At 34.1% G+C, this 16,246-nt stretch overlaps 1 protein-coding gene and 1 pseudogene across 1 annotated transcript; one reads left to right on the top strand and one right to left on the bottom strand.

Annotated features, from left to right (window-relative positions):
* Positions 1-203: 203 nt before the first annotated feature.
* On the top strand, positions 204-2,572 carry LOC120161898 (protein NOI4-like). The gene is made up of 3 exons (XM_039172106.1): positions 204-280; positions 1,949-2,131; positions 2,266-2,572. Exons 1-3 carry the CDS (start codon positions 275-277, stop codon positions 2,308-2,310), a joined length of 234 nt encoding a protein of 77 aa, XP_039028037.1. The 5' UTR covers positions 204-274; the 3' UTR covers positions 2,311-2,572.
* A 527-nt stretch (positions 2,573-3,099) lies between these two features.
* LOC120161443 lies at positions 3,100-4,074 on the bottom strand (annotated as a pseudogene).
* Between the last annotated feature and the right edge of the window lie 12,172 nt (positions 4,075-16,246).

Here is a 16,246-nt window from a genome sequence, read left to right on the forward strand (position 1 = left end):
TACCGTTCCCCGTTATTTGTGCACTTTCCACGTCATGACATACGGTTCCATTGACGCTTCTTCTTCTTTTTCTTTCCATTATTACTTATCAGTTCCGTTAACCGTCAAAACTAACGTCGTTTACCCCTTGCTCCGGATATATTATTATTTTCCGCCTTCCTCTTCCCTATTCATATTTTATCGTCTTACAAATTTTCATTTTCCTCCTCGTCCTAAAAAGCTATCATTTTTTTCTCTCTATTTGCTTCTATCTATCTCTATCGTCCAAGAATTCATGTCGGTATGCAATCATTTCTGGGTTTTCAATAAAACTTCTGTCAAAATTTGTTGATAAAAGGTTGAGTTTCGTTGTTTGATTTGATTTCTCTTGTTCTTAATGGTATTTGAGCTTCTGAGATTGCTTTGATTCATATGCTTTTGGGTTTTTTATTATTGGTTCTACTGTATTTTCCCTTTCCTTGTAAAAATGAATCAAGCTTGATGTAGTTGCTAATCAAAGTTTTTCTCCCTGAGTGGGCACGTTTTGTTTTCTATGATTAATATTTGACCCTGTTTTATATCTTTTCGGTTCCTGTTTTCTTTCATGAGCTTTTCTGGAAATTGGTTTTGATCTTTTTATTTTGTTTAATTCGATCGATTTTCTTGTGTAATAACGTGTTTCTGGTTGAAAATTTGTTTCTTTTAAAAGTAATTTCATTCAATAAGAACTCTGGAAGCTGGAATTTATATTTATGTTGAATGAAAATGGGATGCATTAGCAAATATATTTGAGTTATCTTGGCATGATTTCAGAATCTCGGTCTTATCAGGAACCAGAAAAGCTCAATTAATTTACCTTTAGTTTTGTGTTGAAAATGTAGCTTCTGATTAATTGTTGAATCCCGTTAGTAAGGCGTGAGAAGTTAGGATTGCCTTGAAGTTCTTTGAGAACGTATCAAGAATTGGAATATTGATTAGCTTTTTTCAGGAATGTTTGATCTTCTAATCCGTAGATAACAGCTTGACCATTGATGTCATTAGCCTACAAAATTTGTTCATATTCCGAGATCTACGGCAATGTTTATTTCGAAAGATGTGGCTAATTTATGCTTGGATTTCAATGACTATATATAATTTGATTGTTAGTTTATGTCTCTTCGATGTTTTGGTCAATTCCGTTTTATACTGTTTCAAGATAAGTTAAGCTTTTCACTGTATCTCCACGAATGTGATCATTTCAAGTATCCAGCTGTGGTTTTTGATAAATGTTATATGCTTTTTATGTGGAAACTTTTTTCATGTCCTCCAATGATTATTGTGAATTGTGCTCAATAATTGCTCATTTGTAAGGTACTGCTTTAACTGTTTAATTCGTTGTATTGTTGCTATCTCAGGTTGTCTTTATTCCACTGCTGTACTCGCAAACATTTCTTTTTGCAAAATAATTGTCACCAATCAATGATATAGTTTCTTAGAACAGTTGTTTTGTGAACCATTTATGATTGTTTTTGTTAGTCATATCCCATTTTGAATGTAGCTACAACGGACTGCGGTCTGTGGTCTGTTTAAGTCCATAAATGAGTTGTAATAATTCCAATGGTACAGATAGGCTTGTTGAACCCACCTTTGTTTGCCCTCAATATTGCAAAGCTTGCAAACTAATTTGCGGTTGTTGAATAGAACTTACTTTATATTAAGCTGAAACTGAAGTTATGTGAGAGCCTCATAGTGTCAAGGAGCTCTCATTTATAGGAGCTTTTCTGGCATATATGAGATAGAGGTTGGTGGTTTTTCTCAGTGATGTTTATATTTAATCGAATGTGCTGCATTTTATTCGTATCTATCTATGAAGTGGTTGCTAGTTCAGAACAAAATAGATCGGCAGTTGTGTTTCAATTATTTTCTGAAATTTAGAAGCAGATAATGATCTGGAATGTGTTGCATTATACTTTTATTTTTGCTCCTATAGGATAAGGGTCGGCCATTGCCAAAATTTGGTGAATGGGATGTCAATGATCCTGCATCAGCCGAGGGATTTACCGTCATCTTTAACAAGGCAAGGGACGAGAAGAAAACTGGAGGAAAAGTCGAACCACCTTCAGGAGGTAATAATAATGGCAAGCCTGGAGCAGAAGCCACCAAAACCCAGCCTGTAAGTAACCTCTAATGACTGAACTTCTTCACATCGGAATGCATATACTAGGCAGTGGCCATAACTCATAATTGTTATAAACTATTGCTACTCTCGATTTCTATCCTGATTCGGTGCTGTTTTTTTTTCTTCAGAAAAAATGGCTTTGCTGCATGCACGCCCCGCCTGCAGAATCTTAAAATATCCCTGCCTATAATAGAGCTTTCCACAAGAATGTTCAAAACCCCACCATCCCAAACAAGATAGAACCCTATAGGGCTGGAATAAGCCCTTCTGGAATTTTTATGTTTTTTTATACTTTTTTTTAATATTTAATTTATGGTGTAAAATTTGATTTTGGTGGGATGAAATGAAAGAGTAAAGAAGACAAAGAAACACATGTATGTATGTATGTATTGATTTGGTGGGTTATATATTATTAGAAACTGAGCTATTTATTCTCTTTAATTGTCATGCTTGTTGAAAGGGTATATTTTCGCTTTGAATTTTTTTTTCTCACTAAATTGTCCCCCCCCCCCCCTTGATATCACTTAATAAATTTTAATTAATTTTTAACTTCATGGAAATAACACAAATATTAAATGAATACACAAATTGTCAAAGTGTATGTTATAATATTACTTATTTAATTTTCCCATTAAAGCATGTTTCAGAAAAATAGGGAAGAGGGCGCTAACAAGAAAATTATTCCAGAAGCAATTATGACTGTAAACGCCATGTTTCCTACAGATAATTTTCATGTGCTATTATTATCCACCCTAAGGTGGCATATCAAGTTACACCAGATTAGTATGCCACACCCACATCTGATTCGATAAGATGCGGGAAAGCTCTGCTATTACATAAGATAATTGAAATACCACAAGGCCTCTCGTTCTAATGTCGTTGATTAGCATTTTCCTGTCAAAGTGCCGACTTTCCAGTAACACATTGGCAACAATTTATGTAATCAGTAGTATGTAAAAGATCTAATCACCGTTTACTTTGACGCCATTTAGGGAGTTGCATATACCATTTTGGTCTGCAAGCTTCTGGAACTCAGATTCGATGGTTTCTGCGATCTTGGCATCTACTGGATCCAGCTCTGGAAACTCTACATGAACTGATCCCTGTTTAATTAGCCTACCAGTCTCTATAAGTGTAGCTTCTTGCTTTATGTAATCGTAAAGCTGTCGATGATAGGTGTGGTCCAATGAGAAGCAATTATCTATGGTTCCGTTGCTGCTGCTGTTTCGTGATGACCCGGAACCTTCCTTGTGACAAAAATGTGGAAGGGATGAATAATCCATTACCTGCATAGTTGGAATGAATGTGTCAAAAAGTAGTAAGAAAACAAAATCACAAGAGGAACCGCAGCTTATCAACTTCAGGAGTTGCATGATCAAGGCTCTTCTCTACTTTCTCAACTTCTGATTTCAGCTTATCAATTTCAGCAGAAAGCTTACTTTCTTTCTCCCATAAGGACTTCCTTTGATCCTGCAGCTTATCTCTTTCTGTTTTCTGAGAATTAAACCGAGACTTGGAAATTGAAGATTCCAACTCTTTGATTTCAGTTTTGCGTCTTTCAATAGAACTATCCAAGCGTTCCAACTCCTCATTAAGCCCAAAAATTTCCTCCTAAAGCTTTTTTTCTTGCGATGAATTTGAATAAAGCACTTTTTCCAAATCCTCAATTTCCTTTTGAAGCCATTTATCACGAACAGCTTTACTAGAAAACTGTATAGCACGACCTTGTTTCTTATAGAGGATGCTAAGTTGCTTTTCACGCTCCATGATCCCTTTTGTTATATTCTCCTCCTTTTTTAATTGGTTGTCATAGAGCGGTTTAATCCTGTTAAGCTCCTCTGTTGACTCTTGTATTTCATTCTGCAACATTTGAAATTGTTTGATTGCATCATCTTTGGCTTGCATGTTGCCATACATCCTCTCTTCTAAATCTTTTACATCAATCTCAAATGCAGTTTGCTTCTTTATTGCTTATGCTTGTTGAATTTCCAACATATCTTTATCTTTGTTTAAACCTTGAAGCTCCTTTGTTAGATCTTTAGACATCTTTCTCAATTGATGATGGTTTCTCCTCCATCCTGTATCATAGTAAGTGGAAATTCTCTTTCTTAGTGCATCTGGAATCTTCATTTGATTTTGATGATGATGTCCCTGTTCAAAATTTAAGTCAACCCTCATAACAGCCTTGTCATCTTCCATGGTTTGTTTCTGCTGCAGCCGTGAATCAACCTTCATGGAACCAGTGATGGATGGGAATACCACATGATCTACTCTTGCTGACATTTTATCAAACACTTGGGAAACATCATATGTTTCTTTTATTGTCACTGATAATATTTTTTTAAGAGTAAAGAAGGGTTTAGACTCACCAAGTGAAAACTGACCCATTTTTTTCTCTCCATGAATTTGTTCAGTTTTCGGGCTTAGTGGTTCCTTATCATCTGTCCTTCCTGACAAGTCCTTTAGAATCTCCTCCAAACGACCCTTGTTCATTGCAATCATTGTCTCCAGGTACTGATCTTGCTTCACTAGCTTTGATAAGTCTTCAATCTGCTATTGAATCGCAGAAAAAACAGAGGATGCAACCATTGCTTTGCCATGAGTTGTGACTCTGAATACCAATTGTAATGACTTAGATAGATTAGGGAAATAGAGAAGAAGAAAAGCAGAGATAAAGCAGTAGAATAGAGAAAAAGATATCTGAATTCATTCAAAATATGTCTGATTTGTTCTTTACACATTAATGTTTTATTTGCTTACAATGTATCACAGAATCTAACTAAATGACAGCTGTTGTCTTTGAATAATCGTTCTGTTATTTTCTCAGGTATTTGGCCACTAAATGAGCTAGTTGATCTGTTTGTGGACTTCAACTCTCTTGTTGGGTAATTGACTTCCCCAATTCACTATCAATCCCTAACCCTTGACTTCCACTTTCCCCAATTTCTTCTTCGCATCCTTCGTTTCTTCTCCCTTCTCCCCCGATCGTGACATCACTTTCCATATCTTTTTCTCTCCATCATCTTCTTGCTTTGTTCAAGGTTCATAAGTGGATTTGACTGAAAATCTTTTATCTTTGTTCCATTTTTAACCTAGTGAATCATCTTGGAATGAAGCTCGTAGAGGTTTGATCCCTGTAATCTTTACAAGAATTCGTTGTCAAAGATAAGGCTTAATTTCATCCCACTTTTATTCACCTTCTTCATTCACCATGGAAGCAATTGATTTTGAATTTATGCTCAGCAATTCGTCGCCCGTAATATGGTTGTATAAAGGACCAATTTCTTACAACCACGAATCCTTCCAAAATTTTGTTGACTGGTCGTTACCTATATTCCAAACTACTCCAGAGCGTACGTCCTCCCAAATTTTGGTTAGCCCTCTCTACAAATTTGAGCAATTGAACCCACAACTTGTTCTTGTTCCTGAGTAACTGGAATGCGACTTTCATGAGGAAAGCCTCATTTTGTGGTATTAGATTTCTCAATCCTATGCCTCTTTTCATTATTGGTTTACATAATGCATCCCAGTTCACAGGGTTGGTTCATTTCTTAACTTTCGAATGACCTCACACAAACCTCCTTATAATTCATTCTATTTCCAAGCATATACCTTTAGGTAAGGAAGTGGATTGCTTTATGTAGGAAGGTATTGTTGCCAACACCGCCTTGGCCAAGGTGATTCGTCTAGCTAGAGAAAGTTGTTTGGCTTTCCAACCACCCAACTTTTTATGCACCTTTTGCACTAGGTATTGGTATGTGGTTCTTATCACATTTCCATGAATTAGAGGCACTCCTAGGTATTTACCTAGATCTTTTACCTCCTTGAAACCAAAATCCTCGCTTATTGACTTTCACTCACACTCTGTTACTGTTGAACTATATTTTGATATCAAATCCTAATAGTTACATTCTTTGAAAAAAATGTTTGTTTTATCAATGCTAATTTTCTATCCGGAGGCTAAACAAAAGTGCTCAAGAACTTTTTATAACCTCTAGTTGGTTGGTTGATGCTTCAGCAAAAAAGATCATATCGTCGATGAAGAATAAATGTGAAATCTTCAGACCATCCTTATTTGTTCTAAAAGGTTTCCAAAGTTTTTTCTGTACTTCCCCGTTTATTACTTGAGATAACCTCTCCATGCACATCACAAATAGGTATGGTGATAGAGGGTCGCCTTGTTTAATGGCTCTTGTAGGTTTGAAGGACTCTGTTATGGAGTCATTTCATAATACTTGTGTAGATAATGAGGACACACATTGCATGAGTGGTCTTCTTAATTTGTGTGGTATTCCAATGTCCTGAAGTGTGTCGTCGATTAATGACCATTCTAATCGGTCATAAGCTTTTTCAAAGTCATTTTTATATCACTTATTGTGTAATGATAATGTTTTCCGTTATAGAGCGACCCAATACAAAGTTAACCTGAGTTTGGGAAATCCATTCTGGAAGGCATGGTTTGATCTGATTAACCAAGATTTTTGTAATTACTTCGTACAATACTCCACATAAGCTTATCGGTCGAAATTGCCTCATGTACTCTGGGGATTTGACTTTTAGAAGTAGGACAAGAAGTGTGCGGTTTAGACTACCATCTAGAGTTTCATCCTTAAAGAATTTTCCGACTAGTTGGCAAACTGATTCCCCCACTATCCTTCAATTCCATTGAAAAAATATTGCATGTATGCCGTCCATCCCCGGCGCTTTCCATGGATTCATCTCTAGCACTATTCTCCTGATTTCCTCGTTAGTGACTGGCAATAGTAGTGCTTAATTGATTTTTGGCTCAATAATTGGGAAATTTTTTCACACCTCGTACCCATGTCCGTTTACACCCGAACTAGTGAAAAAGATTTTGGTAATATTCAACCGCCTTTGCTTTCAATTTCTCCTAATCGGTGCACCATGTTCCTTCTACTGTTTTAAGTGTCACAATCGTATTTTTCGTCTCCTATTCATAGTGGATGCATGAAAAAAATTTGGTATTCTTATCTCCATGGAGGATCCATTTTTGTCTTGCCTTTTAGAACCAAAGTTTTTCCTACTGGTCCAGTATAATGTGAAGTTCTATTTTCAATTATTTTTCAAGCTCAATTAGAAAGTCTGAATATGCTTTTGTCCAATGTTTTCTTTATGCCTTTCAACCTTGCGAGCAGTTCCTTTTTCTTCCTGTAGATATGACCAAAGGTTTTCTTGGTTCCAAATTGATATTTTAGCTTTGAATTTTTCCACATTCGTTATTGTGTCCTTATCCTTGTCCCAATTGTTTTCCAAGAACTCCCTGAAAAGAGGATGATCGTTTCATGCGGCTATAAAGCAGAATGGATGGTTTGTTTGTTCATTCTCTTATATTTTTGTTTGGAGGATTATAGGACGATGGTCTGACCCCATCCTATCAAGGTGTGTAACCAAAGAATTTGGATATTGTTTGAGCCAACCCTCGTTGGTTAAGCATCTATCCAACCTTTGATACAAGTTGCCTCTTTGCCAAGTGAATTTGGGACCCACGAAACGTACGTCATGTAGTCCTAGGTCAAAGATGAAATCTGCAAAAGCTTTGCTTGTCCCATTTCCTCGTGGAGATCCACCCCTCCTTTCGTCCCAACTCAAAATTGCACTGAAGTCACCTCCTAGAACACATGCTTCGTTACAACCAATATCAAGTTGTTTTAGTTTGTCCTAGAATATCTTTCATAACTCTACTTGTAGGCTTGCATAGACTACAATAAATACTAACCATTTTTTGCTTTCTTTTGTTGTGCATCTTTCATGTACAAATTGGTTGGCTACCTGTTGTATTTTCATATCTATATTCTCCCCCTAAAGTATCCAGATACCGCCACTGAAACCTTGTGCTTCAACTCAAAAGGAGTTTGCAAAGCCCAATTTCTTGATAACATCTTCTGCTGCCTTTTTATTGGTTCTGGTTTTCGTTAGTGCCACCACTTGTGGTTTGTTTCTTCGGATCATGTCTTTAATTATTCTTCTAAACGAAGGGCTAGCTGCCCATTGGCAATTCCAAAACAGTAACTTAATCATTGAAAAAATTGTTTATGAATGCATTATATGCTTTTCTACTTCACAAATATGTTCCATATTGAACCTCAACTTCCACCAGTTCACTATCTTACCTTTCATGATCCAAATCCTCAACACTTGTGCACTCCTTGAATTTTTCCAATTCGCTGATTTCTGGACTTGTGGTGTCGTGGCTTGGAGATATGAAGGAATTCAACCGGTTGGCTACTGAATCCACCCAGTCCATGATTTTGGGTTTATTCGGAGGTCGTAAGTCATAATGCTTCCTAATTTTTAATCATCGTTTCGATCCTTCGTTGTTTGATCGAATGGGACCTCCTTTTCCTAAGTTCTTGCTTTATTTTCGTTCTCCTTTAACATCGCCCCCTTTTCTAATATTGCTATCGCAACATGTTTGCTCTCTCCCTTTGCTGTTTCTTGTATTACCACCTCGGGTATTTGTCCCTCTCGGCTTGGCACCACCTTAATGCTTTCTAACATAGACTCTTCTAGTTTCCTCACATGTTCCTTTACGGATGTTTTCATGTTTTTTTCAGGTCAAGCTTGGCTCTTACCAATGAGTATGGTTCTTTATATCTATTACTTCAATATTTTCCTTTTGAGTTGTGTCTTATGGGTTCTGCTTCTTCGTAAGGATCTTTGGCATCTGTTTAGGTTTGTATTTCCCTTAATTCTTTCATTTTCCCCCTGGTTACTACTTGTTTTCCTTTGTCATGTTGGTTCTTATCCTCTAAACTCGATACCTCTTCTGTAATTTGTTGTTCCGGTTCGCCTGTGTGTTCATCGCCCTGTAAGACTGCAAACCTCGATCCTTTGTTGTACTCGCCTTTGTTGACGTGAACATTGGTATTGGCAGCTTTTTTCGTGGTCAGCGACGCTTAGTTTCTGCCACCATCCATGGACCATACATGTTCCGGTTGGTTGTGTTGGTGATTCTTTGGAGTTCTCATTCCTTCTTTTTGGGCAGGACCCATCAGATGATCAAGTGATGGACAATGCTCCTTTGTGTGTCTATATACGCCGCAGTTAAAGCAGATAAGTTGAAGACCTTTATATTCTAATTTTTGGATGAAGCAATCGATTCATATGCACTGTAGTAAGGGTTTGTTGAGGTCTACTAGAATAACTAATCTTGCAAACTTGCCCCATTCACCGTTACTCATATTGTAATCTACCTTCACAACTTTTCCTATCGTTGAGGTAATCATGTTGAATAACGATTTTGTGTGGTATCTGTAAGGTAGCCCTGGTAGTATGATCCAAACCACTACGTGTGAATGATGCTTTTTCAGAGTAGAGAATGAGCGGCTCCATGATTGTACTGTAAGGTAGCTAACATAAATTGTCCAGGGGCCTTCCGTTAATACTTTAACGTAATCTTCCTCGCTTTCAAATCTAATGATAAAATAATTTTTCTCTAGATCCACCAGTTGAATCTCCCTTGTGGTTGCCAGAGAGTTTGTATTCTTGATTCTAATGCCTTGAATCTTATAGCCCTACCAATAAGGCGTACTATCACTGACTTTTGTATGTTTTTGTCGATTAAACTATGTATGCACTTAGAAAATCGGATGGTGGGGTATTCCCCATTATTGTCTATAATGTAATCATCTTCGTTCAAGGTAATCTCGTCTTCTTCTGGCATTAGACAAGATGTTACTCTGGACTTGGAACTCCCAATTACCATAGCGGCATATGATTTCCTCCTTTCTATTTGATGAATCGTTGAGATAGGATCATCAATCTTGTTCGCCTTATGATGAAGTTCAATGACATTATCTTGCATGGGTATGTTACCATCCTTCCCTCCTGTAAGCACGCATGTCGGTCCCAGTCTGGAAATCTTCCGTAGGTTTTCTGTAGTTACTCCAGCTAGGATTTTCCATGTTTTTCACGTAATACAATTTATTTAAAATTTAGGTATACACGGAACATTTATTTTTTTTAATTATTTCTTACGAGTTGAAATTTTTATTTGAAACTTCATCTATTATTGTTAATATTTAGTGAGTGGGTGATGTGATAGTGAAAAAATTTTAATATAACTACGTAATTATTTTTTATTATTTATATATTCAATCAATTTGGTCATAATTTTAATTTAATTATAGGATTATATTTATTAAATTAAAAATAGACCCATATTTGTAGAATATGTAAGTAACATGGATCAAATTTGTAATTATAAAAAAATTAAATTATCACGTCATCATCTAAATTAAAGATTGGTGATTTGAATGACAACATTTAAAAAGTTAAATGATTTAATTGATAAAATTGAAATATCAATGATCAGATTAAAATCTTCTATAATTAAGGGTAAAGTAAATAAATAGTCCCTCAATTATAGAATACTATTTTTTAGTCCCTTGACTATTAAAAATTATAAAATGGTCACCTGACTATTCATATATTTTGAACTCATCTTTTTTCGTTAAAAATTGATGATTGTATGAGTTGAACGTTAACTTATTGATATGATAAAATTATATTTTCATGATCTATATTGGCATTGTCCTTGCTTTCAAGCACTAGCTCAATGGTATAATGTTTCAAGCACTAGCTCAACGGCATAATATAAACGGACAGTTGATCCACAAAATATAGCTCAAACGATTTTGAGATCATATTTTTTCAACGAGTTAACATCTAACTCAGACGACCATCAATTTTTTAATAGAAAATGATGAATTTAAAACATAAGAATAATTGGATGATCATTTTATAATTTTTAATAGTCAGAGAACTTAATAAAACAATACCCTATAATTGATAAATTATTTTATAATTTTTAATAATAAAAATACTTAACAAAATAACACTCCACTTTTTGTCAGCAAGGGTGGAAAACGCCAACATCTTTCGTACACATTCCTGTAGCCGCCATTCCAAGCTTTTAACAGGGAGATGAGAAAGGTGTCTGATAATTGGGTCGTGGAACTACAATTTGTTTCAACCCGACCGTGCCTCGAACCAAACCACCAAACTCAGCTTCAAGCCACGCCATCGCAACCCTACTGCCAGACACCGCCATTCCTACTCACCAAAGCTACCCGCTCGCTGCACAACAAAATATTAACCCTTTCCCTTAAACCGGCTCGACCCCAGACCCATACCTTAAATCGCCCCTCCTAACTCGAAACCCAGACAAATATCAGACCCGAACCACCAATCATAAAGTGTGGAAGGAAAACTAATCTTTCAGGCTTTCACACCAGAACAACGCGTTTTGAAAAAGGTAAACGGGGTTCTTTGGTATATTTTTAATAAAAAATAATTTCACAAATATTATTTTTAACTCCACTTGTGACTCAATTAATTAAATGCTGAATTTAGTAGGAGAAATATATGTATTACATTAGGAGAATGGCAAAGACAAGTTAAAGAAAGAAAAAAAGTGATCAATCAATAAGCAAAACTCTTTCTTTTTTTTAACTTTATCTTAGCCATTCTCTGTTACAATACTGAACCTCAACAAGTCATATCTTAATTTCTATCAATTTTAAGAGTTAGAAATATAGCAGAGAAAAAGACAAAGACAAGTTAAAGGAAAACCTCTTTAAATATCTTGTTTTAACTCGTCTTTCCCTTTTCTCTAATATCTTCTGCCTATAGCTTAACAAATGGGTCATAGCTTTAGGAGAGATAAAGGGTTGCAAATGAAGAGATTGGAACCCTAAATAAAAAAGAATATTGCATGAAGCTGGATCAAAAGCAATTGGATTGAAAAGCTAGCTTTTTGTTGGATGCCTATGATCTTCGGCTATTCCTTCACTAGTATTTATAGGGCATTCGTTGGAGAATAACACACAATTTCTACACAAATGAAACGAAAGTTAACCCAAACTGTCCATAAAACCTGCTGTCAAGAAGGAAACCATTTTTTAATTAAATAATTAGTATTTGTCCTAAATTTAAATATAATATTAAGAGAATTTTATATTAATTTTAATAATAGGTATAAAGATATATATATTAATGATTCATACGAGCGTTAACATATTTTAAAATAATCCAAGATGATTATAACATATTATCTACTTAAAAAATTTCTTAACATATTGATGACATAATTACTTGAATTCAAGTATTGTAAAGAGAATCAAACGTTAATATTTTTATTTACCATTGATGTTATTCAATGGAATCAAACGTTAGCATTTTTGATAATATGTGGAAGCGTATAATTTGTCCATACATCAAATACAAGCTTTAATACAAGTTACAACTTGTGGAAGTTTTATTTAAAAAGTGGTTATATTATGTTGTAAAGTATCTTTTGGATCCCACAACGCGTAAAAGGTCGATGAAAACAAAGGAATGAAAATTTGTTAAAATCGGGTGAGGAAGGAATTGGGAATATCAGGAGACGGAATTAATAAATTTATTAGAAGGCAAAACACAACGTAACTTGTCGGAAATAGTGACGCAATTTCATTTGCGATCATAAGGAAGGAAGGAAAGGCACCAATGATTTTCTTTTCTATATTAATTTATGACAACATTTATGTACTCGACTAAGACATCTCAATATTTAAATATATATATATATATTGAATTTAAATCTAAAAATATTTATTCAAGATTTAAGAAAATAACATCGTTGATTTTTAATTATATGTCTGTCATTTATGTTTTGTTATAATCTTTATTGCTTTTCTTCTTTCTTTTCTTATCTTTTTCAACCCTTTACTCTTTTGTATATTTGATTTTTAGCGTCATTTTATTTGATAATTCTTTGTTTTTTAAATGGAAACAGTGGGGGTTTTTTCCCGCTTAGTGCATCTTCTCTACTTCGATTGTAATATTTTCCTAAAAAAATTAGGATTAAATTAGACGTTAACTTTTTTAATTGATATTTATTTGATTGTTTTAATGATGTCCTTTTCGGTTGATATTTATTTGATTTTTTACTAATTTATTATTGAGTTGAACTCTAAAATTGATTATCTCTTAAATCGATTATCTCTTGATGTTAGTAGTCATTTCATATAGGTTACTCTTGAGTTATAATAAGATCGGTTGTCATTATGTTATTATTGTTATAATCATTTGTATATTATAAGATCATTTGCCATTGTGTTGTTATTGTTATAATCATTTATATATTAGTATTGATGATGCTTATGATTTATTATCGATAATGAATATTCTTATTATTTAATGATTAATTTACGTTCTTGTATGGTTTCAAATTTCATGGCATATGTAGGGTTTATATATGATGTTTCAACATGTATTTTACACGGTGTAGGAAGGTGAAAGAATGGGGTTGAAGCTTAAATCTTAGACTCACTTCATAACGGTTTTGGAAAGAGAAAGAAACTCACTAGGGCTCTTCCTTCTTATATACTTATAATTTATAGTATTAATTAAATTAAAATACGAAACTCACTTAGCCATCTGATCATAATATTTTTTTCAAATATAAAAAATTATATTTTATTTAAATGTATTTTAATTTTTTTATTTAATTTAAATATGATTCTCTTCCTTGTTCTCTCTCTTTTTTTCCGTATTTTTCTTTCTTGTTAGTTTCCTTTTTTCTTTTGATTGTATTCTTGGTTTCCATTTTTTCTTTCATGTCTTTCTTTCTTGTCGGCTTCCTTCTCTCTTTTTTTTCTTTTGGTTGTCCTCTCGGTTTTCAAGGCTTCACCTTAATTTATCTTGACTAATCTGTGTCGCACACATAATTTTGATAGGTGAGTCTTCCAGCGATGATTTTCTACATAAGAACTTGAACTCGAGACCTATTTAAATAATATCAAGCTACTTATCGCTTGAACCAACCTCGTTGTAAACTCTTTCTTTCTTTCTTTCATAGAAGCATTCGTTGACTTCCTTCTCCGTTTTCTTTATTTGAAAGAAATTCCTTTTTTCATTTAATTATTTATATCTATGAAATATGTATTCCAATATAAAAAGATTATAATATTATATTTTAAATTTATTAAAAGAATGAGGAATTTAAATTTCCGTAAGGAAAAAGTTTGAACTCGTCACTCCCTTCAATACCTAGTTTTTTCTCTCGACATGGACGTTTACCTTTTTTTTCTTTTTCTTTTTTTTGATGTTAACCGTGGATCATTAATATTTCTTATTTATTTTATTTCTTTATATTACATACTCTCCTTTAATATATAAAATTAAATACTTGTATAAAAAATTGAACTCGGAAGCGTGTTATTTAAATTGACCCGAACCCATATGACTCGAAATATAAATATTCCAAGAGGCTGACTCAGTAACCAATGGTGTGCATGTATTGCAGAATCAACGGGGAAGAAACTGGACCTTGGAAAATCTATTAAAATAAAATTTTGGGAAAAGAAAATTAAGAAATCTGATTCAAACGAAATGGGACTAAGCGCTGAAGTTGTCAAAAACAGCTTGAGTTTGGTAACGATTATAAACTCATTCTTGGGCTAATTTTTCCCACTTAACCTAATTATTATTTGCCATTCTTTTAATTAAAGAAAGGGAAATAAAAAAATGTATGAAGAATTAAATAAAAAATATTAAATTTTAAAGGGAAGAACTGTTAACAAACCATTAACTTTTGTACTTATTATTGTAGCCGCCATTGTGGCCTACCTCCTTCCATGCTCTTAAACAGCGACATGATAAAAATAGGAAAGGTGTGGGTGTTTGATATGGATCCACAAATATTATAATAATTAATTACCATGAATACTGATGCATAGTTTACTCACACGAGGATCGAGGAACACAACACTCTGCAAAACAAAACCAGAAACATAAACACGATAACACAGAGCATGCATGGATACACTGCAATAAAATAAAAACACAGCTGCTCATACACCCAGAAGGTTGAATTACAAAGTAATTTTTATATTAAAAAGGAATGGAAATGGTAAAATATAAATTTTATATATAATTCACGCGGTGTGGAAAAGTGAACGGGTTGATCATATTGGTAAACCATGAGAGGTTCAATTATTTACCAGGAAATAAATAAAAAATAAATATATAGCACATGGGCAGTGGCCCCCTGGATTTGATATGTCTGCAGTTGATATTCGTTGTTGGTTTTTAAATGTTACCATGAAATGCAATGCAAGTTTAAATATAAATATAATCTTATATATCTATAGGCTTGAAAAATATAAGATAAATATATATTGAAAATAAAGTGATTTCCAACAACAGAAATTAACAAATCAAAGCTGCATCATAAGTCATCCTTAGGCTTTGAAGCCAAAAAGGAAGTAAAAAAAAAGGTATTCTCTCTCTTACACCATTAGAGCTTTGAATATTCTCCAGAGAAAAAAATACAATATTTTTCATCTCTTCAAGTTCGACGAACATCAAAGTCAAGTCAAGAATGGCCTCTAACATCTCCATTGAAATCTGCAACACATTGCTTCTTTCATGAAAACCAGAAAGAAAGAAAAAAAGAACAACATGGTTATCTTCAACTTCCAAATGGAGTAAATTAGGGAAGAACAGACCAAATGAAACACATAATCTTGCGGGCAAATCAAGAAGAAGATAGAGAAAAGAAAGCATCAAAGAAGGGCAAAGACAAGTTAGCGAAACATTGAAGCCAATGAATATGAAATATAAACAATTCCACCAAATATCTACCATATTCACAGTATATGGTAAAAACCTGCTGGAATTGTTCAGATTCATATTCATTGTCTTCAAAGTTTTCTCTAACGTTTGCCTTTGCGCTTCTCTGATACTCTACCTTTTCCTTTTCATTCATTTTCTCGTCCATCAAGTTTTCTTTCTCGGGTCATTTCTCTTCTTCTTCTTTTAGCCTGCACTATTATGCACCCCATTTGATGTTCTTCGCATGAACTTTTTGTTGTCTGGTTTGAAGTTTCATGGCATGTAGCGTTTATATAAGATTTTCGACACGGATTTTACACGGTTTAGAAAAAATATATATATAAGAAGAGGGTTGCAGGTGAAATTAGGCGACGCGGTTGATTCTAGGAATTTTAGGTTCTCAACTAACACACATAATTGAGTAAAGACCTATTCTTTTTTTCTGTTCTTTTTTAAATATGTTTCAAGTCTTGTACTTGCTTAATTTTC

This window comes from Hibiscus syriacus, unplaced genomic scaffold, assembly GCF_006381635.1.
Source record: "Hibiscus syriacus cultivar Baekdansim isolate YM2019G1 unplaced genomic scaffold, ASM638163v2 tig00111402_pilon, whole genome shotgun sequence".
Taxonomy (NCBI): Eukaryota; Viridiplantae; Streptophyta; class Magnoliopsida; order Malvales; family Malvaceae; genus Hibiscus; species Hibiscus syriacus.